The sequence below is a fragment of the Lacerta agilis genome, chromosome 15 (assembly GCF_009819535.1).
Source record: "Lacerta agilis isolate rLacAgi1 chromosome 15, rLacAgi1.pri, whole genome shotgun sequence".
In the NCBI taxonomy this organism is placed as follows: domain Eukaryota; kingdom Metazoa; phylum Chordata; class Lepidosauria; order Squamata; family Lacertidae; genus Lacerta; species Lacerta agilis.
The window spans coordinates 32,308,096-32,334,475 of NC_046326.1; the positions used below are offsets into that span (position 1 = coordinate 32,308,096).

At 43.2% G+C, this 26,380-nt stretch overlaps 1 protein-coding gene across 2 annotated transcripts in view; it reads right to left on the reverse strand.

Moving 5' to 3' along the window:
- Positions 1-19,904, reverse strand: part of UBE2G1 (ubiquitin conjugating enzyme E2 G1) — a 33,134-nt gene extending 13,230 nt beyond the window's left edge. The window contains exon 1 of one of the 2 annotated variants that reach the window (XM_033171474.1): positions 19,730-19,904. In XM_033171474.1, the coding sequence (XP_033027365.1) occupies positions 19,730-19,775 (46 nt within the window). In that variant the 5' untranslated portion in view covers positions 19,776-19,904. Of the gene's footprint in view, positions 1-18,529; positions 18,622-19,729 lie in introns of those variants that run through there. The other variant, XM_033171476.1, reaches the window with a different exon arrangement.
- Positions 19,905-26,380: the final 6,476 nt, after the last annotated feature.

Genomic DNA, 26,380 nt, shown 5'->3' on the forward strand with positions numbered 1-26,380 from the left:
CTTGGAAAGCTCTGATATAGAATTTACTTTATTTCACACAGCTTCTTTGAGGTGCAAGCAATTTTAAGAAGCCTGTTCAACTGCAGTGCATTCCCTAGATCAGGGGTTCCCAAACTTCATTCAGGTAGTCTGAGGCATAGCTGTGGATTTGTGGTTGTTACCAAGAAATCACCAATGAAGTCAGCAATAATTATTTTCCCATAACTGGCACCTGCAGTGTCTTCAAACATTTATAGAAATATTCCTAAGGTTTTGTTAGTGTAAGCATAGTCTTCTGATAAATTCAAACCTCGACTCTGTTGCAATCTAACTTCCCAATCTTACATTCCAAATACTTGGAAGAAAGTTTATCTGAAAGTATGGGCATGCTAAGGCTCTAAATATGCTTGGACAGGAGCAAAAAAAAAATTAAGACTACAGGGCAGGAGCAGCCAAAGCGGTATCTTCCAGATGTTGATGGGACTACAACTCCTATCATAGCCAATGGGAAGGGATAATCAAAATTTCAGTTAAACAATATCTGGTAGTCACCACATTGGCTGCTCTGTAGTAGACGGTCACAAGCTCCAGATACTAGAAACAAACAGAAATGCACACATTACTATCTAAAAGGTCAATAAATATGACTGTGGATGTCATTAATATACCTAGAGTATATCACTTGTGAGCCTTTAAAGTACTTCCTGTGCATCACATTGGAATCCTTAAGAGCCATCCCATAAGGTAAGTCAGTAGTACTGTGGAGTGGGAAGCTGGAAAAAAGTGCCTTGATATACAGTAATCCAAACTGGTGACTTCCCAATTTGTCTTACATCCTGATCAACATTCTGTCAGTCCCTGGTGATTTGCAGAAGGCACAGCAAGAGTTGAATTATGTTGCAACACTCTTCCAAGTCTTACTTTTTCATACACTGATAAAATTCACTTGTCTCATTTCAATACACTTTTGAAGTGTTGCCTCCCTAGTAGCGAACACAAAATCAACCCATAGTAGGAACAGCTGATTGTTTTCTCGCAAATCTTTTAAACAGGTTGTACAGGAAGCTTGATTCAAGGTTTGCAGGATGACATAATTTGACACAGCTGCGGTAAAGGGCAAAAGCAGAGCAGGCCATGGACTTAACCGGATGCCACAACTGTGTTTCAGGTTGAAAAAAATTAGTAACTATCATGGGGTCACGGAGAGTCAAACATGACTAAGACGACTAAACAACAACAAAATCTGATACAATGGACATGGTCCAAACCACAGAGGAAGAACTATGTGTATCTCCACTAAGGTTAGAAAACAGAAGAAACATGCTAGTTTGCATAAAGCATTTCCCTATTTATGCTCTATTTTTTGTTTTTCAACTGATGTTAAGAGTGACCTACAGAGGGAGACAGCACTCTTGTATTTAGCAACAGCTTTACTCCCTTGGCTCCTTTGGTTTTTCTACAGTAAAGTTGCGGACTTTTGAAGTTACTCTATCTTTAATGCAGTGTTTTGAACTAAGCACAAAGTCTGTTGTACTGAAATGCCACTGTAAAGTACATCTCAAGACCTTGCCTTCTGTGTTGTCCTCTTGTGACAAGATTATGGCCTGAAATGGAAATCTGACTCATTCTACTCCAACAGTGCTTTCATTTGGTACACCAAGATGGCAGTGCCAAGAATTTAAAAAACCAAGTAAACAGTTTTGACTGTGCCATGGATCAGCAATTCAGTTTATAGCACAAGCTGGGATTTACAATAACTTCCACAACCAAGTCCAGGGTTATAAGCCAAAAAGGAAACCGTGGCTGGGATATGGCTTTAGTTCAAAGCTGTTATGAGCAAGCAGCACTCCATCACTGGTTTACAGGGAGAGAGCCCTCTATACAAGTCAACAAAAATGACTAAGCAGGAAGAGCCCTATGGCTAAAGGAGCAACTATGTATGGTATCTTGACTTTTCAACTTCCATTGGTGGCTGCAGCCTGCCATTTCAAAGGAACCGGTCTGCCACAGCACTCTGAACACCAAAGAAACAAAGAAGTCAGGGCTTTCCTGAATAGCCTGTAAATGTGCAAGCTAATAGAAGCATAGAAGTGTAAGCCGCCTTGAGTCCATCAGGGAAAAGGGCAGGGTATAAATAAATTTAACAACAATAGAGTTTGAAGGGACCCATAAGGGCATCTAGTTCAACCCTCTTCAGTGCAGGACTTGCAACTAAATAATCCCTGACAGATGGCCATCCAACCTGTTTAAAAACCTCCAATGAAGGAGAATCCACCACTTAGATCAATTATCTCATCAACTGTTCAACTTTAGTATTTTGTTTCTGGTGCTGTGTCTAACTTAAATTGTCAATTCTACAGGGCCCATGTATATGTTTTATGCAGCACCTAGTTTTTAAATATAAATATAAATATAAGCTGAGAAAACCAATGCCTACAACTATTGATTTCAGGGAGATTTATTATTATATAGAAAATAATACCAATAAACCATCACCTATAAAACAATAGAAAAGCACAGTGCTGATGAGAGATGGGGTGGAAACTGTTGCTAAGATCATTTGGTTGTTTCAGTCTGCTGACTTGCCTGTATCCTTTGTTTACATAGAAAATTTTAATTTTTGTCCTTATTGGACTTTAGCTTTGTTTGCTTTATGATGGAGCTGCTATTTCGTTATTTACTGAACTTGTTTTTATGGATTCCGTAATTTTTCTATATTATTTTATCCATATATTTCTATATTGTTGTTGTCATTGTTCCCTGCTCTGGAATTGAAAATAATCAGTGAAGAGCAGGTTGTAAATACCTAAATGATTAAAAATAATTTAAATTAAATTAAAATCAGCAAACAACTGAAAATGTGGCATTCAACTTCATAGTGAAGGCACCTAGGAAATATATAAATATGGTGGAAAAGGTGCAGGGCTCCATGAAAAATGATTTTGGCAATCCCACCCGCCATTAAACCCAATGAGTTTTGACTATGTTATTTTGGCTTTAGATGGCTTTAGATGCAATACCTGGAATGTAACCTTAAAGTAAGTTGTGGGCCTAATGTACTCTAATGCAAGGGTCCCCAAACTAAGGCCTGGGGGCCGGACGCGGCCCAATCACCTTCTAAATGTGGCCCGCAGACGGTCCGGGAATCAGCGTGTTTTTACTTGAGTAGAATGTGTCCTTTTATTTAAAATGCATCTCTGGGTTATTTGTGGGGCATAGGAATTTGTTCATATTTTTTTTTCAAAATATAGTTCGGCCCCCCACAAGGTCTGAGGGAGAGTGGACTGGCCCCCTGCTGAAAAAGTTTGCTGACCCCTGCTCTAATGGTTTGAAATTTGACATCAACACCCTGAACTAGATTTGGAAACAGTGCAGCTATCAGCAAGGCTCATTTAATGCTGGTGAGATACACTACAATGTGTGGTCCTAGTTAGCAATCCAGTTGCTTTATTTTATACTAACTTCAGTTTCTGATCAATATTCAAAAGAAAACCCCACATATAACACACTGCAACAATCCAAATGGGAGGTTACCAGAAACCATGCCTAAACTATCCCTTCTTAGGAAAGGCTACAACCTCTGCACCAACCTAGGCTTGTAAAAGATGCACAACATCAGTAAGGCATGATCACTGGGGCTCCAATGGCAACAATGCAGCTAGAAGAACCTTAGAGCTGTGCACCTGACCTTTCAGGCGAGTCCAGCCCCATCCATAACAGGTTGAACACCTTATCATTATAAACCAACAAAACTCCTACACAGCAGTACACAGCTTTGCTTCCTCATTCCTTGAATTTGTAACCAAAGCTTAAAACAGTATTCTAGTACTGTATTGTCCCCTGTGAACTAAACTACTGCAACATGAAAAGTCGTATGCTACCTACTGGTATTCTGATTTCTTTGGATGCTAACATTCTGCGTTAATCCAGACCCAGTGCTCAGTAACATGGTTGCAAGAGGGCTGTTCCCCCCTGGCCACTGTAGGCTTTGCAAGGCAATAAAGCAACAAGAATGCTGAGGAAAGGTCCTTTTTACATCACTACACTCCCAGCACCTCCAACAACATTCTTTATAAAGAATTCCAAAACCCAGCAGCAGTTGATACCATCTGTCCACTGAGGCCTCAAAAACTCAAGGAGCATCTTATTCAAGAAAGAGAAGATAAGCTTTAGTGAGAACATCAGTGGTTCCCAATTAGCTAATTGGGACCCCTGTTTTTCAGGGGTCTGAAAGTACTGTGAACCCGTTTTTCAAAAGCCAAGACATAGACCGCCTACTTTTGGAAATTTTGGTATCTCTATGGTAGTTTTCTTATGTGAATGGTCCCAATGACCCCCTGGGTCGGTTACGCAGACCCCTGGTGTCTGTGGGCCACCAATTGGGAACCACTGATCTAAAACATTTTGTTACCTAATTCTACTATGCAAACAGCTTTAACATCATATCTATAGATCTGTTTCAAGACACTGGCAACTATAGACACAAGAATATTTGCTTTCCCACATTTCCACCAGATGTTTAAAATCTCTTTATTGCAATGTCAGTGCCTACCATCACCTCTTTTTCAAGACTTCCAAGGTGGCCAATGACATTGGAAGGCTGTCTTACCACTTTTCACTATAGCATGTAGTCATCAAAAAAGGTGGCTAACTTAAAAAATAAATAATTCCAGACTTCTGGAATACTGTCTTGAAAGTCCTGCTTCCATTTATCTTTATAATGAATATTACTACTATTTAACAAGATCTACAGAATTGCTAGTATCTGGTATATCTTAGCATATTACTGTATTTCAATTTACTTTTTACCAAAAAAAGCCCCTTATTATTTAAGCACTAAGTTATACAAGCAGTAACCATGTCCCTCCATTTAATTAATTAATTAATTGCTTCCCATTAAAGCATCCCAAAACATTTATCACAGTAAACATGTACTTTGGGTTTAATGATACACTAAATAAGCTGGAGATCACCAGCAAGCCAGCTATGTTTGAGCTGAGGAAATTCAGTAGTGATGCTGAATATACAAACCAGTCATCAGTTATCAGATGAGGGCGACTGAAAAGCACAGGAATCAAGCTGCAAAAAAGCTGGATTGGGGTGCAGCTATTTGGATCTACATGAGCAACAATGTTAAACTGATCCAAATTTGACATACTAATGCTTACTTGCCAGGGAGGCTGATTTAGGAAGATGAAGAACTACAGCTTTGTAAGAGATTAGACAACTGTACACCTGTTTCAGAAAGGATTAAGTTTTCCATTAAGAACAAGTGGCCATACAAGTTATTCTTACCTGTAACACAAAAATGGGAAGGCAGAACCCATTGCATAATGCCAGTGTATGGTTACAGAACCAAAGTTTTAAAACTGTAGTATAGAGTGGAAGTAGCGTAAACATTTTCCTAAAGTTTCTGAAGAATGTGAAATTGCTTCCATATATTTTATGGGAAGCAGAAAATAAATGGAATTTAAATAAATAAGATTGTCCCTTCAACATTCTGCACCCCTTAGTGCTACAGTACTTTTTGGTGCCAGATAAACCATATATAACATTATAAATTCTGTCCATAAATTCATAGCTAGCTATGGCAAAGTCTTCAAACCAAATAGCATGAATAAAAAAGTAAAGTTTTTCAAAACAGTAAGCATAAAACAGGACGAACTGGACACAGCAGCAGGTTCCAACTAGGGAACATAGGATGATCAGCTGCTACACAGCTATACAGAGTCAAGCCATTAGTTCACATAGCTCAGTACTGTCTACACCACGAGTCGGCAAACTAAGGCCCACGGGCCGAATCAGGACCAACTGCCATCTGGATCTGGCCCACGGACGATCTGGGAATCGCCGCGTGGATCGCCAGCACACACGTTCTTTCTCTCTCCCTTCACACGGCGGTGCCGGTGCCACCTCCTCCCTCCCTCCTCCTGGCTTCTCCCCGCCCTGCCTAGAGGAGGAAGGGGGCTGGGCTTTGTTGGTGCCAGCGGCAGCAGCGCTCAAGCAGCTGCCATTTTAAGCAGCACCTCCCCAGAGCCCTTTTGCGCGCCACTCATGGTCCCACTGCCGCCAGCCCCTGCTGTTTGCAAGACACAGATAAGCAGCCACCAGGGCTCCGGGGAGTCGTGGGGGGCATGGCTTATAGTCCGGCCCCCCACAAGGTCTGAGGGACAGTGGATGGGCCCCCTGCTGAAAAAGTTTACTTACCCCTGGTCTACACTGACTGAACAATAGCTCTCCAGAGTTTTTGGCATGAGTCTTTCCCAGCCCTACTTGGAAACACCAGAGATGAAACCTGGGATCTTCTGCTTCTAAGGCATCTACTCTTCCGAGCTACAGCCCTCCCCTTGAATTTAGGATGTAGTTGCTGTCCTTATCTGGCCCCAAGCCATTTTTTTCTGGCCACCCAAGACACCATAAATTCTGGCAGCATCAGGATTTTTTTAAAAAAAGTAAAGTAGACATAGGCAGAGTCCAGCACCTTGATGAGAATGGAAATTGTCCCCAACCCTAGACATCAAATTATTTGATGACTGAAGTAAAAGCACTGAGTCTCCCCACCTTCAAGTAAGTTAAGGGGAGAGAATGTGTTCCTGTGTGTGCAGTCTAACCACACAAACTTTGCTCACACCCGTATCTGGCATGGAGCCCTGAAGTGTGAATATGACCCTTGGGTCAAAAAAGACGAGTCACCTCACATTTAAGGAATTGGATGAGCTTTTTTAGGGTTCCAATACTTGCAGCAAAACTGTAACAGGTTCATGGACCAAACAGAAGCCATTTTCCTGCTTTCAGTTGCACCATGTTGCATTGTGCCCTTTTAAGTACAAAATAGATATTAGAATCAATTTCTTGAGGAAGTTTGGCTACGTACATGGGCCATTCAAAATCCATTTATAGCCAGCATACTGGGAGACCACTCTAAATCACTGCTGTAGGCTGACACCTTGAACAACAGCAGTCCTTTCAGAATTATGCAGCGGCTTGTGTATTTTGCATGTGCACACACAGACACCATACTGTAACATATGAAAGCATCCATTCATGCATATATATTTTGTTCAACTCTCTAGGGAGCAAGCAAAATGTTGTCATAAGTCCAAAACTGATCATACTCTAGTACACAAGTGATTAGGCTAACTGCAAGTTTTGGTGGGAGGAAGTAAGCTCATGAGATAGTAAGTGGTTCTACCAACAAGAGAATTCAAGAATTCCAAAGAGTAAATATCCTGACTGACTGGATTAGGTATGACCCATTAAACTGAGAAGATAACCTAAATGAACATCAATCAATCAGTTTCCAAAACAAAATGGATTCACTGTGAAGGAATAGCTATTTAAATCAACAAGACCATCTACTCACGAAGCTTAGCTTCTCTTTCCTGTTTTGGTCTAACCACCAATAGCAGCAGTTGTAAAACAGCTCTGACGCCTCAGCTCAGGCTTGCCAACACTCTGTGCTCTCACAAATTGCAGTTGTTTTATTTTACACTTGGCTCAGCACAGCCCTGCTTGTTTATCTTTCCCACAAGCTAAACTTAACAGTACGGGACACCCTTCTGCCATTCCAATACTTCTCCCACTTCTGTATCACTGCCCTCTATTTCAAAAACAGGTATGAATTGAGCATGTTGGCCTGTGTTCTCAAACTGTGAAAGTCTATGGAGACATGGTCACTAATACTTTATTTTGTCCAGTGCTCAGAGAACATGCAACTTTTCAGCAGGAATTATGACAAGAAAGGAGAACACAGAGAAATCAAGTCTATTTATTGTGTCCGCTACCATGTAATAGCCACCAAATTCAAGAACTTAAACAAAAAGAAAAGTTACACAGCACAATTGCTAGTATGAGTCTTTGGAATACCGGTAGCTTCTATTCTGCCATGGGAACTTGAATGTTTAATAAAATTACCAGGTTGCCTAATAAAATTCAGTAAAAAACAGTTTAGCTAAAATAATTATTAAAAAGGCAACTATTACTAAGGCAATAAAACTCAAGCAGGATAACCCAGTAATAATGTTCACAAAAGACTACAATCATATTGAACTGGGCACATAAAGTTGTGCAAACCAAATATTTATAATTTTTTATTTATAGTGGCATTTAAGTGGATTATTACCACAACCTTTTGCTTCATAATAATCCAATAGGAATTGACACTCAAATTCAAGTTGACAGTATTTAATCCAGGGATAGGCAAACTTGGCCCTCCAGATGTTTTGGGACTACAACTCCCATCATCCCTAGCTAACAGGACCAGTGGTCAGGGATGATGGGAATTGTAGTCTCAAAACATCTGGAAGGCCAAGTTTGCCTATGCCCGATTTAATCACTTCATATTTGGACTTGTCACCTTCCTTAGCTTTGTGCACATGTAAAAAAATACAAAGTTTGTTTCCACTGAGCCACCTTTGGTTGCCCCCCGCACCCCCCGAAATACAAAAAGTGGCCACATTTCTGAATCAGAAGCTGTATATTCTTCTAATGCTGATTAGTCAAAAAGTTTACCTTTTCAAATTGATGTAAAACTTCACAATTGTAGCTAGTTTCATTCCCAGTATTTTGGACCCAGCTGCTTCTGTATAAAGATTACCATAGCTTTATGTATTGATGATGGATATTATTGCTGAAAACCATTTCCTGAGGCTTTTGAGATTTATTAGGTTGTGTCCAACTAAGCTCAACTCCAAGTAGATTCATTGAAATTAATGGACCTATGTTAGTAAAGTCCATTAAGTTCAATGGGTCTACTCCAAATATTACTAACATTGGATACAAGTCATTGCAATTTTGTATTTAATATAGGGCAATTCATATCCTATGGAAAAAACCCACAAAACCCTGAGATTTTAGGTTTTGCCCTAGATGAAATATATAGCTTTGCAGAACTCAGTTCCGGCAAAGAACAGTATGATAAGCGAAAGGTGAAGGGACAACAAGGATCAGTGACCAGATGTCAGAAAGCAGCGTCCAATACTGTAAAGGTTTCAGATTCTGAATGCTGCAGCCTTTTGCATGCAGCCTTTGTAATAGGAAAAGTACATATCCAAAATAAAATCTGTTTGTTTGGGTTTTTCTGAAGCATGAAGGCTGAAATTCTTACAAATCTATGTTTGATGCCAGAGACTAGATCCGCCTCATGCAGTGTTCTGCGCATGCGGATTTATAAAAGCCAAATAGTCAGACAGTAAGCTGCTCTCATCACTGAAGTGATTTACTGTGCTTTAAAGGTCTTAAAGCATCTGTTCAAAGCTTTAGCTGCATTTACAATTTCTACAGCCTAAGAATGGGAGGTCTGAAGGCATCAAGTGAGATGTTGCCTTGCCTAATTGTGATCACATCTGCAAATTCTTGTTTGTGTGCCATATTCAACTAGAATTAATGCTGAACAGTGCTACTCAAGAGCTTCACATAATGAACCACACAGGATTTCCATACATGAAACTACATTACTGGTGCAAAGATATGCTGGGAAGAGCAAACAGTTCTCTTGAACCAAGAGCCTCAAAAGCAAAACATTCTGATGCTTTAACTCTTCTCAGTGAAAAAAATGGTTTATCATTTGGATTGCCTTAGCTTGAACATACTAAGTTAACATTTTTCTTGTAGTCAAATCTGGGTTGGAAATACATTTATCCCAAGGAAAAAGAATCTTAGGAGACGACAAGAGATCATCTGGCTAATGGAAGAAAAGTATTCTCCTACTGGCAGAAAAATAGGTACCAGTAGATACCTACCTCCTGGACCATTCAAAACTCAAAAGAACCAAGGGGAAAGAACTGAGCTCAGGTGTATTTGAATAGCCATCCATACAGCTGTGATGAAGCTAACCTCACACTTCTGCTAAGATGGAGTTCAAAGTTACTGTAAACTGGTAAAGAACAAATGTTTTAGGATGGATCAGAGGGTGGTTATGAATGAATGAAGTGGAAAGGACACTTCAAGGGGATGTCACTAAAGATGGGAAACCAATAAAGAATTAACTAGTCAAACACCACAATCTAAGAGACTGCTTCTTTTAATTGCATCATTAATTCTGTCATCTGACATAAAGGCAAGAGTCAGTTCTTTGCTCCTCATCCCTGTAGGGGGCAGGGTCCAGTTCCTTCCCCCACAACATAGTTTACAAGGCATTTAAAGATGGCCTCTCTTGTATAGTTTGCTGCATGTTATTTCATCCATTTTTAAAATGTCTGTAGCTGGTCTATTCTTGCAGTTCCAGGCCAAGAAACCAAGAACTGCAAGTTTCATGAATATCAATCACACAGTTATTCTATGCATCACACTATTTTAAACATTTGATAGTTTACAATGTCATTGCTTCATAACTGTAAGAAAAAAAGAAGCCTTTAACAGTTCACATATCTTGTTGCTTTAAGTAAAATAATCAGCTAGTCAAACAAGTCAACACTCTAGATCAGGGGTCCCCAAACTAAGGCCTGGGGGCCAGATGTGGCCCAATCGCCTTCTAAATCTGGCCCGCGGACGGTCTGGGAATCAGCATGTTTTTACATCAGTAGAACGTGTCCATTTATTTAAAATGCATCTCTGGGTTATTTGTGGGGCATAGGAATTTGTTCATTTTCCCCCCAAAATATTGTCCGGCCCACCACATGGTCTGAGGGACAGTGGACCGGCCCCCTGCTGAAAATGTTTGCTGACCCCTGCTCTAGATTGTGACTGGAACTAGCAGGTCTCATACAAATATATCCATTCCACCAATATGTACTGGTCTGTAGACCAGGTGCAGCTTGCAGCCTCTATCTGGTCTCTCATTCCAAACCCCATACCCACCCACCCAGCTATGCTCTACCCACTTCTATTATGCCTGGTCTTTCCAAATGCCAGATCACAAAGTATGAAATAGCCACACTCCATAGTGGGACCTTTCAGCTTATGCTGCAACTATGCATTCTATGCTGCTCACTGAAGCATTCCTTCCACATCTCTCCACCAACACCACAATGAGTGGAGATCAGCAGATGGGCAGTGCAAGCTCAGAGTCCTTACCACACAGTACAGTAAGTGAGCCACCCAACCGGAACACAGCAGCTAGAGAGGTCTTTGAAAAGACGTGGTAAGCCCTCTGAGCTCATAGGGCCCACCATGTGGTCTCTCTTATTCTTTCTGTGAGACACACACACACTTCATATCACACAACACAGCATTTCATCATAGAATGTTACAGCCACATGTTCAGTAATAATTTCTCTTGGCCTCCCTAATCTCCATTAATACACCATTTGCATTCAATTCACACATTTCACTTTGTTGAAAAGGACTTTACTTAACAGAAGAGTAACAAGACTTTCAAAAAAACTACACCTGCAAATTTAGAAATGTCTTAAGTATCAATTTTCCCACAGTTAAGAAACCTGGTGATAAAAGGCATAATGTTGCTTTAAGATACCACTTTTTAAAAAAGGGTATTCTAACTGACCACGCAGTAGAGTAATACAACTTAGAACAGTAGAGATACAGGTTCTATAAAGTGCACAAATATTTGTCATAAAAAAACTTGTGCATCTTCTAGAATCTGCTGTTCTGTTCAGTTGCATTTCCAAACTGTGCTGTCCAAGCTCTTTGTTTCACAGTTGTGAAGTACTTCATATGCCTGCTAGGAAGAGGCAGGAAAGAGAGTAGAAGAAATGGAGAGAAAGCATTCATTTGATGCATGGAAGTTGGCCCACTGTACAAGACAGCTCTCCATAGTAATTAATATAAACTCATTCAAGACATTATCTGCTAACAGTTTCATTTCAAAGTTACCCAAAATCTTCCTAATGTGAGATTCAATGCCCTGCCCCCCCCCAAGTCCAACAGTTTGAGAAACTTCCATGGTGAGGACAGTTTTTTCAACTGTAAGCCTTACATAAGAAGATCTACAGGATAATTTTCCTTGAAGGAGAAAATTCTGAAGTGCTGTTAAAGCAAGGAACTCTCTTTTGAAACACACTGCTCTTTTTCCATTAAGGAAAAAAGTGCCATATGCAAAGGATATCCACAGTATGACATATATTGATGCAGCTTTCTGGTTAGTGAACCTACAGATATCTTTCTCATATAATGGTAGCACTAAGCTACTGGAGAAAGAAGTCACTTTTAATACTACTTCACTACCAAGGCAACATCAGACTCAGTCACCCAAAAGGTGTTAATTAACTATGCATAGCTTCTGCATCCTTTTAAGCCACCTGGCTTTCTGTCCAAACTGAAGGAATTATACTTCTTAAGGCATAGCTACTTAATGGGGATCAATGGCACCCTCAAATGTATGCTTCAGTTTCTCAACGCTTGCAATAGTTACCTTAGTAAACACCAGTCCAAGGGGAGAGAACACCATGTATCCCAAGTAGTTGTCTACAATAAATCTGAATCTTGTGGCACTCAATGACTAGCAGATTTATTGTAGCATAAGCTGCCACAAGAAACTTGTTAGCTCTACCTCTCTTTCAAATCAGAACCAGTGAAGGTCCTGTGTGAGTGCCTGGAGGCGGTTGGAGGATGGATGGTGGCTAACAGATTGAGGTTGAATCCTGACAAGATAGAAGTACTGTTTTGGGGGGACAGGGGGCGGGCAGGTGTGGGGGACTCCCAGGTCCTGAATGGGGTAACTGGGCCCCTGAAGGACCAGGTGCGCAGCATGGGAGTCATTTTGGACTCACAGCTGTCCATGGAGCCGCAGGTTAATTCTGTGTCCAGGGCGGCTGTCTACCAGCTCCATCTGGTACGCAGGCTAAGACCCTGCATGCCCGCAGACTGTCTCGCGGGAGTGATGCCTGCTCTGGTTATCTCCCGCTTGGGAGCTTGCACTCTACGTGGGGCTACCTTTGAAAGTGACCTGGAAACTGCAATTAATCCAGAATGCGGCAGCTAGACTGGTGACTGGGAGTGGCCGCTGGGACCACATAACATCAGTCCTGAGAGATCTGCATTGGCTCCCAGTATGATTCCGAGCACAATTCAAAGTGTTGGTGCTGACCTTTAAAGCCCTAAATGGCCTCGGTCCTGTATACCTGAAGGAGCGTCTCCACCCCCATCGTTCAGCCCGGACACTGAGATGCAGCGCCAAGGGCCTTCTGGCAGTTCCCTCACTGCGAGAAGCAAAGCTAAAGGGAACCAAGCAGAGGGCCTTCTCGGTAGTGGCGCCCGCCCTGTGGAACACCCTCCCATTAGAGGTCAAAGAGATAAACAACTACCTGACATTTAGAAAATACCTGAAGGCAGTCCTGTTTAGGGAAATTTTTAATCTGTGATATTTTAATGTATTTTAATATTTGTTGGAAGCCGCCCAGAGTGGCTGGGGAGACCCAGCCAGATGGGCAGGGCACAAATAAATTTATTATTATTATTATTATTATTATTATTATTATTATTATTATTATTATTAGTCTTTCAGGTGTCACAAGATGCTTTCCCCCCTGCAACAGACTAAAATGGCCAGCTCTCAAGAAGTTAAGTGCCTAATAACACAGCTGATATATGTGTGACAGAAGTAGACAGTAATACAACTTGCTAACATTCTGACTGTTTAAAGATTAGAACAGCTGAAAGTGGAACACAAGTGCCAGTGAACAGGAGGGGGGTGGGAACATAAGCAGCACAAGGGAGTAACCCTCTTGGAGCAGCCAGACATAGGAAACAGAGAGCTGGGAAGTCTGAATTTCCTGATCAGTCTTTTGCAAGGAGAGTTCTTTAATCAAGAGGAAGTTTTACTTTGCAGATATTCTGACACAGAACATAATTTGAACAGAGCCCTGTGAGGTTTTTGGCAGTTTTGGTTTTTAAAAAAAAGCCTAGTCTGGAATATGTATCTACGTCTACCAGATCCTAACTAAACACATATTGATATGGACACATATAATGTGTTATTATGCTCACTTCAAAGGAGTTCTGATCCCCATACCCTGAGATCTACCTTGGAAATTTCAACTTTTGTCATATTCACATTAACTTAGTATTATGAATAGCATTATATCATCAAGAGTCCACAACTTTTGGCTGGCCCTGGAAGCCACATCAAACATTTGGGTAGCAGGACCTGACCATCCACTGGTCCCTGGCCTCACACTTTTGCACAAAGTATGGAACAATCCTTCATTTGAGTTTGGATCTGGACTTGCCTGTTTAAACAAGTGCTGCCCAAGTGTCCCAGGTGGCTCAGCAGCTTAGTGTCTAAAGAAGCCCACACCATCCTTTCCAGCTCCGGAAACAGGGGCAGTTGGGGGGGAGCCTTGGTACTGAAAAGAGCAGGGATCACTGCACAGCAGGTGGGATTATTTCCAAGGACTTCTCCAGATCAAAGGCTGGGAGGAAGGCTGGGATCTTTACACTTGTCAGAGGGCAGCATGGAGAGCAAAAATGTAGAATCCTGTTTGTCATGGCATTCTACCAGTGCCCCAGTCCTGGCAAGAAGCACAAGGTTCTGCAGCCATATCACTTGCTGGAGTAGAAACTGCATCCAAACGTCAATGCCATCTTTCTCCCTTCCCTTCCCTTCCCTTCCCTTCCCTTCCCTGTCTCTCTCTCAGCCATTCACAAATAAAATTGTAACACAATTTTAAAAGGTGAATACACAAAGCAAAAGGTAAACTACTTCACTGCAGAGTAACAATAAAATACAAGCAACTATTGATTCACTTGTGTCCAACTGACAAGTGACCGTGCATGAAAGCATCATGGCGACCAAGAAGTGGCCAGAAAAGGGGGAGTAATGGGCTAATGCATGCTCTGCCAACATGCATGGGAGTCAGGAATGTAACCCCCATGCAAATCAGCCATTACCTGTAGCAGCAATCAATATAATTGCAACTTAACCGTATAAACCAGCACTATTATTCAATTAAAAGCTGAGTTAAACGACTAATCCTTTGACCCATTTAAAAGCAGTCAACAGTGCTCCTCTCATAAGAAATTTCACAATGCTAGAGCCACCACTGAAAAGGCCTTGTATTTTGTGCCCACCAGCCTGATGGACCTTACCAGTGGCCCCATGAGCAGAACCTTTGCTGCCAATCTCGAGGTCCAAGTGCAGGTGATTTTTCATATAACTTGACCCCAAGTAATTCAGTGCTTCAAAGATAACTGGATGCAAAAATACACTGACAAATAGTGCATCCAGTACAGAACTAGTATAATATGGCCTTGGGACAGAATAGAAGTTTAGCTAGTAGCACTACCTCAGAAGGTCATTTCTCTAAAAACTGTGCTGCCTATTCACACTGCATTACTTCCAATGGGTTGTGCAGTCACATCCCGATGCAATATCACTCAATTTTACATGTTATTAGAACCAGATCAGGATGTAAGCATTTGAGATTGTTTCTGCACTATAAAAAACCTTAAAGGATTATAAGCATATGAAGGTGCCTTTTACAGAGTTAGCTCTGGAAAGTCCTAGACCTTAGGCAGAAGGGCAAGCCCAACTCACAAAGATCCTTTTAACCAGAGATGCCAGGAGTTGCACTAGAACATTCAACATACATGCACAGCAGGTACTCTGCTACCGAGTTATAGCCATTCCACAAATTAAAAGTACAGCCATCTTATCCAGGGCATAGATTTAGACATGTGGTTTGATTGCATGTAGGCAGTGTTAGAAACTCAGATATACAATCTAATCACCCAACAGCCAACAGCCCCTTGAATCTGAGCTACAGTTGCCCCATGAAGTCTACTACTACTACTACTACTTTCATTTCTATAAGCTGCAAAATGCACTTGGTGCCTGGCTAATTTCAAGCATTGCATGTAGATTTTCGTAAGAAGCTCACGATGTGGAGTACGGAGGGAGGAAAGCCTTACAGATCTGTTTATATTCATAAAAACCCTGTTTACATTATCCTTTAAAAAATTCTCTACCTAATATCAAGCTACATTAAATTCTTCATCTTTCTGCCATCAACCCAGCATTTTTATGTTATGTTATTTATTTCAACTATTTACATATATTGCTTAACACTACAGTTTCTAATTGGTGTTCCAAGGGAAAAATCTTCAAAATGTAAATATTATGTTAACAGAAAAATTGAATCCTTAACTGTCCCTTCTATCCTCCCCCACCCCTTTGGGATTATTAGAGTGCCAATGATGTGTGTTGCAGTCACAACTCAGAGTTCGTATTAGGGGCACTTCATACTAGTATCTTGTTCTTACTTCATGTTGTGGAGTTCGATACTCTGGTTTTTCCATGCAGATATACAGGATATAACATACATGATACAAAATAAAAAATACCTACTTTTGCATTGCTACAAAAGGTATTTGATAGTTAAGATAGTACTTTACACAACAATTAAAATAATGTAACATTTGTATTTAGCTGCTGTACTAGCATATTTGATAGGCAGTATGGTGCTATTTGATAGAGCTGAAGCAAACAAACCTAGGTATTTACTTGCCTTGCATTTAAGATTAAAGGCAGCTTTATAAGATACCCTGCATTGCTTTTAGTAACTTTAACCTTCCGTTGGCATTTTATAGGCTCCTTTATTTTATACTGCTGCAGCAATCTCTTTCCTTCCCCTTGTACACCCTTTCTGATACTCTTAAACCAGGGCCTCACTGTTTAATATATCAAATTCCTTATATCTGATTATTGTATTGTAATCTGCAGTAAGTATTTTTACACAAGGGAAGAGGAGGCTATTAGGTTTGACCAACACCTTAATCAAAGGACTGGTGAATCTGTATGGGGAGAACGACTTCATTCTCACAGGAGGAGTCAGAGAGGCTACAAGGAAGCATGAACACAGGAGTTGGGAGGAGGAGAAGAAAGAGCAGTGACACATGCTGTTTTCTACACCCAGGACTGCAGCCACGGTTGGCTCAGGTCTGGCAATGAGTAGCACATGGGGCTACACTGCATGTCTAACCACTCAGGAAACCTATGTGCATGGCCGCTAGGACAAGACAAGCTCTGAATCAGTAGCTAGAGTGTTAGCAAAGCAAGGCGAGGGACAAAGGAAGGGGGAGGGGAGTAGTTATGGAAGCAAGTTGTGGAAGCAAATAAGATAAGTGAAGGAAGCAGCCAGTCTTTCCAACAACATCCTTTCCAGTCCCCCAAACCCCATAAAGTTACGTTACAATCCTTCATAAATTTTGTCCCCAAGCTTCAGATCTAGTCACTTCTGATCCAAAACTTCACTACCCACATTCTGCCACTTCTGAAAAAAACAGCTTTGAGACAATGATCACCTAGCTAAGCAGAATGGGCTAGAAAGTAACAGCCCTGGCAGCAGAGTCAGCAATAGGGGGGGGGGGCGGCGGCTAAGAACTATGATAGCTCTGTATTATGGATTTAAACAGTGCTTTTTCTGGGGGGTGGGATGCAGGGGGATGCATGCCCCTGAACATTTTGTGAATCTTTGTACTTTTATCCATTTACTGTATTTATTTCCCCGATTTGAACTATAAAATGGTGATTTTCTTGAGTTAAAATGAGAGTGCCCCTAAACATATTTTTTTTAAGCACTGGATTTAAAACATTAATTCCCCTGAAATTCCACACCAATATTCTAATCTACAAATGTAAACCTTACCCTGCTTTGTTCAAAATAGGCAATGTGGGCGGGGTATAAATAAATTATTATTATTATTATTATTATTATTATTATTATTATTATTATTATTATTATTATTATTATTATTATTCTATAGACTGAGCAGGAATCTATACATTCCTGTCCACCCCAGTTACAGAAGACACAACTTGCTCCCAATTCCAGCTGTCCAGTAATTCCTCTATCACTCACATAAACAATCCTCAAACTTCAACCTGTTCCTCCTCTCCAGTTTCCAGTCCTTCACATGGGAACACTCATGGAGGAACAGGAGGAAGGGAAAGAAGGACAAAAGAAATCAATGTAGCGTCCCAAAGCATTCTTTAATAAACCAAATTAAATGCACAGTTGACCTCCCTTCACACAAGGTGCCTGTTAGCTATGGGGATGTCACTTTCATACAGTACCATGGAAAAAGCAACACAGTTGGTTACATTTTCAGTTCCTCAGGCATGACCAGAGTTCAACTATTAATGCTTTAAACTCAACAACTAAGGTTCCACCTCCAAATAATGGTACTCATCTTCACAACTAACCAGGGTCTGTTTCTCCTGTTATGATTCTAATCATTCCTTTTGCACTCTACACACACTTTATGTCCCCTTCTGTTTGTCACCTCTTCATCTTCCATCACCATTTTGCACCCCAACCATTCATGTCCACCCCAGCTACACAAGCCACATCTTGCTCTCAGTTCCATCTGTCCAGTAACTCATCTATCACTCACATAAAGAACCTAGTCTATCCTCAAACGTCAGCATGTTCCTCCTCTCTAGCTTCCCCCCACTTCACCTAGGCACTTTCAGCCCTTACTTTAACCCGCCTCAGCCTGCTTACTCTTCCTTCATTTCCAAGTCTCACTCACGAGTTCTCAGGCCATCACCACCAAACTTTACAACTACCCAAAGTTTGCCTCACTTAAAGTCTCCTTATCTACTGTTTGCCAGCCTGTTCCCATTACCTCTCAACTTACTACCCAAACTTACCACCCCAACTGATCACCAAGATCCTTCTAGCACTTCTCATGCTCCTTCTCCAACTCACTCAGGTCTCCCCACCCCTGTACTCCCTCCCAGCACACTTCCAAGCCACTCCTCCTTGTTTTAACTCCAGCTGCCCTACATAGCCGGCTTACCATCTCCCAGCCCTTTATCACGCCTCCTATCTTTCCCCTCATGGTGCCTAGCTATCTGTTCACATTCAGTTCTTTGCCAATTTCTGTACTAGAGACTGGAGAGCAGGAATATTTGAAACCCAGTACTGTAATGCTTCTTTTGTACTTTCGAACTCCTCTTTCCATGCACAAAGATGCACCTACCTCAGCCCCATTATCCTGCCCCTCCACAACCTCACCCACTTACCCATGCACTCCCTAAGTTGCTTTTACACCCTACTTGCTGTGTCAGAGCCCATGCCCTCTGGCCTCTATCGCTCTATCTAACCCCACCTCCCTCGTTCCAGATCAGCCACCTTTTTTACTCCTCACCTCGGCACTTCCTACTCAGATGGCTTAAGTAAGGCTTCCCCCACCTCCAACTAAACCACATGGAGCCCCATTCCAGAATAAGCATCGCCCACCCCTGCCCAGTGATCCCCACACTCCTCCTAGTTACTTAGCACCCATTTATCACCAGTTATCACCCACTTATTACAATTCCATATACCCCACCTTTCAGAATATAAAAACCTTCCAAGGCAGCTGACAAGAAGTCACCAGAAACATTCACCCAGAGCACTTGATGGCAGATCACCCAGCAAGGGGTGGGGGAAAGCCCACCTAGAGCCCCCTACCTACCCTTCAATATTCAGGCGCCCCACTTCACTTCCACCCTACCTCAACACTTCCACCCCCCTTCCCCAAAACACCAAAGCCCCCCACCCCTCCTCACCACTTTAACCTAGTGCCCCCCTTTCGGGGAACTTTCCTCCCCTTCGACTCCCACGATCCTTACCCCTGCCTCACCCCCTACTTTTAGCTCTCCCCCCCTCCCCAAACGAGCGCCCTCCGACCACGTTTCACACCACCCCTCCCCCAACCCCACTTCCTCCCACCGCCTCCCCTCAGCAACCCCAGGGGCCGACCAGGTCCGAGGGGGGCAGGGAGAGACGGGCCCGCCTGCCTCTGCCCGCATGCCTGCGCTGTAGTGTTTTGCCCGACCGACCAAGCGAGCGACGGACTGACCGACCTGCCAGCTGTCTCCGCAGTAGCAGCGCGGACTGGAGCTCCGTCATTCTCCCCGCCGGTGCCCGGGGAGGGGAGTCTGGGGCGGCCGCTGTGGAGGCGACGGCGTGCTCCTCCTCCTCCTCCTCCTCCTGCCGGGCTAGAGCCAGCCGGCTAGCGCTCGCCCCTCCTAGCTCAAGCCGACCCCGCCGCCGCCGGGGGCCTTCCCGTCCTCTCAGCGGCGCCGCCTCGCGTCCCTCGTCCGGGGGTTGGAAGGGGGCTAGGGGGAGGAAGGGGGCGAGGGGGAGGGGGAGCAGCCGCCGCCGCTCCTGAGGAGATTCTGAGGCGGTGGCGGGCGACGCGTGGCGGAAGAGGAGGGGTCCGGCCAGCCCCGCGTTTCTCTCTCTCTCACGGAAACCTTCCCCACAGCTTCTGCCGCTTTTTCTCTTCTTTCGCTCTTCCTTTTTTTTAAAAAAAGGGAAAAATCTTTCCTTTCTCTCTCTCTCTCTTTCCCAGCCCCCCCTCCCCTCTTCACGGAATTTCACTGCACTCGGGCGCCGCGGCGCGCAGGCGCACTGATCGCTCCTCTTTCCGCGCAGGCGCCTTCTCTCGCTCTTTCGCCTCCTTTTCTTTCTCTCTCGATGGCCCGCCTACAAAGGAGCGAGGGAGGCGCCCGCCATGTTTGGAAGGTCGAAGGGTGGGAGGGAGACAAGCGGCGCTGTGTGGAGTGGATTGGGGGGGGGGAGTAATTCAGTGAACTCGGCGCCATCTTGGGAAGGGCAAGAGCCGTCCTAACTGATTTTGCTAACCCTAAAAGTTTGTCAAAATGGGGGGGGGGAGAATTTGTTACTCCAACTCCACACAAAGCACGCACACAATTTAAAAAAAAATGTATTCAAAATGTTTATAATACGTCCTTCATTGTATATAAATTCGTGTGTGGACCAAACCTGCAATACACAAATTGTGGCTTTCAAATCTCATGGGTTGTGTGTTTTATTTATAGTTTTCTGTAATTGCTGCCTTTTTATTATTATTTTAAATTAATTTTAATTTCATAAACGAGTATTAACAACGCAGAGCATATTAGAAAAGAAAGCAAATACTTCATGTAATCGGGTCATAGGTCAGACAAGAGGCAGTAGTACATTATTGGAATGATAGAATCTAAGATTAAATACAATTATATAAACGTTACATCTATTCATAATCTAACAAAAGGATCTTTTCTTCACAGTAACCAGCGATATAGACATTTCAGTGAACTCGCACCATTGCTGAGCTTAAGGCCCAATATTTCCTTGTTTTATACTGTAATTGTATGGTTTTTATTATTTATTTATATGATGCTCTTTTTAACCTTTTTCATGTTGCTTTGTAGCATAGTATAAAAAAAACTGGTCTTAAACAGCATTCGCAACAGCCCATGACTTTTGTTTGTTTCTAACTGAAAAACATCAAGCTCTCGCCTTCCTTTCTGACACATTGTGAAAGGGTTTTTGTTGTGTGTTTTTTTGTGTGTGAGACTATAACAGGCAGTAATTTCACAGGTGAAAGCTACACTGTGGAATTTCTGCCTGCCTGGCTGCTTGTAAAAAGCACGGAAGCACCAGCAGAAAAGGAAAATGGCAACTGTTAGTCTCAAACCTCTTGCCTATTGGCACAGTGGTGAGGAAACAGTATTGCAGTTTCGGACTTGGAAAAAGCACGATTAAAAAGCGTGTGCAACTGAAAGCACATTTGGGGGCTAATCCTTGGAGAGTACTGAATTTGGTAGAAGGTTCTAGAAAGGGAGGTAACAGGACTCAAACAGCAGCTTCCCGCAGCAGCAACCTTTTGCCCTAATCCCTGCAGTGTGGGGATTCTCTCTCATAATGAAAGAAACATACACTTGCTCCTGCACGGGGCATCTTAATGTGTTTTTATTCAGTAAATTCCAGAGTTGGGACCTCAGACTGCTGCCTTTTGTTGTTGCTCAGCATTCTTCGCAGCTTCACAACAGCCCTACAGGGTAGGTTGCACTTAGTGAGAGAGTGATTTGCCCAAGAGCTTCATGGCCGTCAAGTTGCTAAACTACAGTCTGCAACCATGAAGGCTGTTTCCCTTGACTCCCATCCTGCAGGGCTCTCACCACCTCATTCACATACAAATCTTTGTGTGATCTGAGTTGCAACCTGGAAACTCCTACCAAACTGTGTCCGCACCACTTAAGAGTAAAATCTTCACGGTTGTGGAGCAGAAAGGCATGCCCGAACTGCCCTGTTTAATAAATACTGTAGATCCAAAAAGATAAATGAACTTCATTATTAGCTTCCTCACCACTTTGGTAATTATATACATATACAGTACATATAGTTAAATAGAACTGTGAGCAACACCTACTACCTCTCACAGAACTATAGTTCTCAGCACCCTGAACAAACTACAGCTCCCAGGATCCTTTGAGGGAAGCCATGTGCTTTAAACGGAAACAGCATTCATTTACAGTAAGTCTGCAATTTACACTCATTTAACTTGTGTGCATTCAGCTTTATGCATGTGGCAAAATAATATTTTAAAAATTGGAAAGGCATCAGGGTTCCAGGAAAATAGCTTTGGCAATCTCTCCCGCCATTGAGCCCAATGGGTTTTGACTGTGTGATTTTGGCTTTAGGTGCGATCCCCGAAACATAGCCCCATTGTAAGTTGTGAGCTTACCATATATACCTGGTCATTTGCTTTATGTATGTGCTGTGTACATCAGATTGCACGTAAATAGCATCTGCTTAAAATAAAAATAATAATTAAAAATAAATGCATGGTGTGGATGTGCCCAAAGAAGCCTATGTAGGGAAAGGTTGGAGGCATACTGAAGATGCACATCAGCAATTAGCACTAAAGCAGCCGACTAAGCAAGCCCAATGAGGATGTGGTCCCAGGCTTCTCTACTGTGGGGAAATGCATTTCCATTGAAATGACAGCAATGATTTTGACATTTGCATTGGTACATTTAAATCAACACAAGCAAATTTTGTATAAATCTGTGTGAGGAATTAGCCCGCTCCATCCTCTCCCGGGAAAGTTTCGTGTGCGCACAAACACAAAATCTCTCCCGCACCACCCAAAATTCTGAACATTCCCATGGGAAGAGAGATATACAGGGTGAGTATTTTAAAAGAGGCCCCGTGGAACAAGTGTACTCTGTATCCATGGGGCCTCTTTTAAAGGACTCACCCTGTACATGTGGTCTCTCTCTCTCTCGCTCGCTGTGTGTGTGTGTCTGAAAGAGAGAGAGAGAAGTTCATATATGACTGACTGACAGAGAGAGAGGGGCACATGTGCCTAATCTGTGTGGATGCATGTGAGTGTGGTTTGGGCACCTTGTATATTTTCCTGGTACTGGAGGATACTCCCTGTTGTTATTACGCAGCAACAGCATAATTGTGTGTGTTGCAGGGTGTGTGTGAGAGAGAATCAATATTGTGTGATCTCCACAATCAGGACCGGCAGGACATCACCGGCTGACTATGGTAAGTCTGAGGTTGTCCAGGACAAAGGGAAACAGCAATGACTGTTTGCTCTAATTTTGTGGTTATGGCACACGCTTACAACAGGCTTTACCCCGATGACAGCCATTTTGTGACTGGTGCCCACAGCACACACTCAAAATTCAAAATGTGCCCCCTGGCCCAAAGGGGTTGGCAGCCCCTGACCTAACTAATCCAGCAAAGCGAGCATTGGGAGAGTTTTGATGTTCTGAACTGAACCTGAGCCACCATTAATGAATTCTAACTCAGAAGAAAACTCCATAAATCATGCCATTTATATAAATACAGAGATAATAGAATTTTGGGTGTGCTTTTTTCTTAGTCTCCCTCTCCTGCCCCACCGCACAAACACCCTACCACCCCGACATAATGATAACAGCATATGAAGTGGGGGCAGAGGATGGGTGGCAGTTGTGGTGAGGCAGGTGTGTACTGTGTTTAAAATGGGGGCGACTGGGGCAAGTGAGTAATGCAATATGGAAGACCCATTAGCTAAGATTTTTGGATGAAAGCCAAGTTAGACTAACTGAGTTAGGAATTTATTAGTAATAATGGAGGCAGGCCAAAGACACTTGATTATTTTATTATATTTTTTCTACACCACCCTTGCCATCTGTGGATCACATGGCAGTTTCCAATATAAAAAACACAAAAAATGCATACCGTAGTAACAAACAAAAGCAGTAACCCCACGCATACATTTAAAGCATACAGCTTCCCCAAAGAATCACGGCAACTGTAGCTTACCAACACGTTTAACAAACTCCCATGTTTCTTTGGAGGAAGTAATGTGCTCTGAAGGTATGGCGGGTAGCCAGTCATAAGTTCCCAAGTGGCTTCATGTACTGATAGCCAGAGACTTCCACCTGGACTCTGAAATTTCTGACTGTATCACCATCTCTTCTGCTTATGTGGCCCTAGGAGTGATGAGGGGGTCCAAGAGCCGGCAAGAAACCAAGATGACTGGTGTGGAGAGCTCCAGTGCTGAAGTGGGGATGTCTAGAGATCAATAGTACAGTGGTACTATTACTTCAAGAGAATTCCACTCTGGTCAGACCTCACCTGGAATACTGTGTCCAGTTCTGGGCACCACAGTTCAAGAAGGATACTGTACTGACAAGCTGGAAGGTGTCCAGAGGAGGGCAACCAAAATGGTCAAAGGCCTGGAAACGATGCCTTATGAGGAATGGCTTAGGGAGCTGGGTATGTTTAGCCTGGAGAAGAGAAGGTTAAGGGGTGATCTGATAGCCATGTTCAAATATATAAAAGGATGTCACATAGAGGAGGGAGAAAGGTTGTTTTCTGCTTCTCCAGAGTAGCGGACACGGGGCAATGGATTCAAACTACAAGAAAGAAGATTCCACCTAAACATTAGGAAGAACTTCCTGACAGTAAGAGCTGTTCGACAGTGGAATTTGCTGCCAAGGAGTGTGGTGGACTCTCCTTCTTTGGAAGTCTTTAAGCAGAGGCTTGACAGCCATCTGTCAGGAATGCTTTGATGGTGTTTCCTGCTTGGCAGGGGGTTGGACTGGATGGCCCTTGTGGTCTCTTCCAACTCTATGATTCTATGATTCTATGATTCTTGAATTGGGCTGCCCAGAACTGGGCTCAGGACTACAGGTGGGGTCTGACCAGGTCTGTGGTGGTGTGAAGACCTGCTTGAGGGACCTGCTCTTCCTCTGATGAGGTTCCAGGTCTGAGAGGCCAGATCCTCTGAACCTTTCAAACTATACAATGACTCATTTAGCCACTAGGCTACATAACCACTCTGAAGAGTTTTGTAGCCTGGTGGTATGTGTAAAGGGAAGCCTTAACTCTTCAGACATGCTAGGACGAGCACTTAAATCACTCTAAAAAAAAATAAAAAATGTTTTGCCGACCATCAATCTGCCTGCGAACACACACTTCTGACTATGCTATTAATAGAAAGCTTGATCACAGTTCTGGGTACTGAAGGTTACATGCAATGCTCCAATATCCGAGCCATACTGTGCAATATCATAAGGTCATCTGTTGACAGCAACAACGTACCCTTCCTTATCTGAGCTGGAATCTGGCCTGAGGATGGCATCAGGTACTATTTGAATGTGGGTGTCAAAACCACCTGCATTTCAGCCACCACTCGAGGTCTGGAGAAAGTGGGGTCTCTCCTGCCTTCCTCTCCCACTGCAGGGTCTTGTAGGACTCACTGGCTGCTTGCCGTGCCTTCCGATTTAAAAATAAACCCCGGACATTCTGTGGATCAGCTGTGGCCAGACAGCCACGACTTCTCTGCATCAGCAGGTTCACGGCTGGGCTTCCCCCCCAGCCCGCTCTTTCAATCCAGTCACCAAACTGAATCTCCAGGGACCAATCTCAATTTCACCAGGCTACGATGGCCTTATCCCCCACTAAAACTGACTTGCGATATGGTCTATGCTGACTTGATCCAGGTCCTCAGCTACCTCTTGTTGGGGTTGTCCCCTCAGCCTGGCAACCAACAGGTGGTGGGCAGCCTAAGGGCTCATTGACACATTGCACCAGGTGGTTTGTTGGATCTACTTTGTCTTTATAATGAAACCCTAAGATCGGCCAAACGGAGCCAGGTGCCAAAGAGCAGCTCAGGGGGAGAGGAATACACTTCCAATTAAGGAACAGGGAGCCTGCTCAGACCAGGGATGATTTGTGCTGGCTGCAGCTGATGGGAGATGTAGTTCAAAACACCTGAAGGGTGCCCAGTTGTGGAAGGTGGCTATACCTAAAACCCCAGCTGTCTAATAATAGGTTATCTGCAATTCAGTGGCAGGCTGTGTACTGCACATTGCCTTGGTGTTTGTGTGCGTGTTTCAGGATGTTTCGGATTGTAATGGCTGGTGCTGATGGGAGTTATAGTCCAAAACCTCTGCAGGGTGCCAGATGGGCAAGAGTTGCTCTAGAGCAGCTCCATTTTACAGCACCTTGGGCCAGTCACAACCCTGGCAGGGTTGTCAGGAGGATAAAAACGGGAGAGGAGAACCCTGTACGCTCCTTGGATGAATGTAATGTCATGGACTGGCTGGACGCAGAGGAATAGTGGGAGGCCCCAGCTGGGGGAACCCCCAAGGGAAGAAGGCTCAGAGTCCGATAACTGGTGGTGGGGTGGCGATGAGTAGTCAGAGGGAGAGGACCGG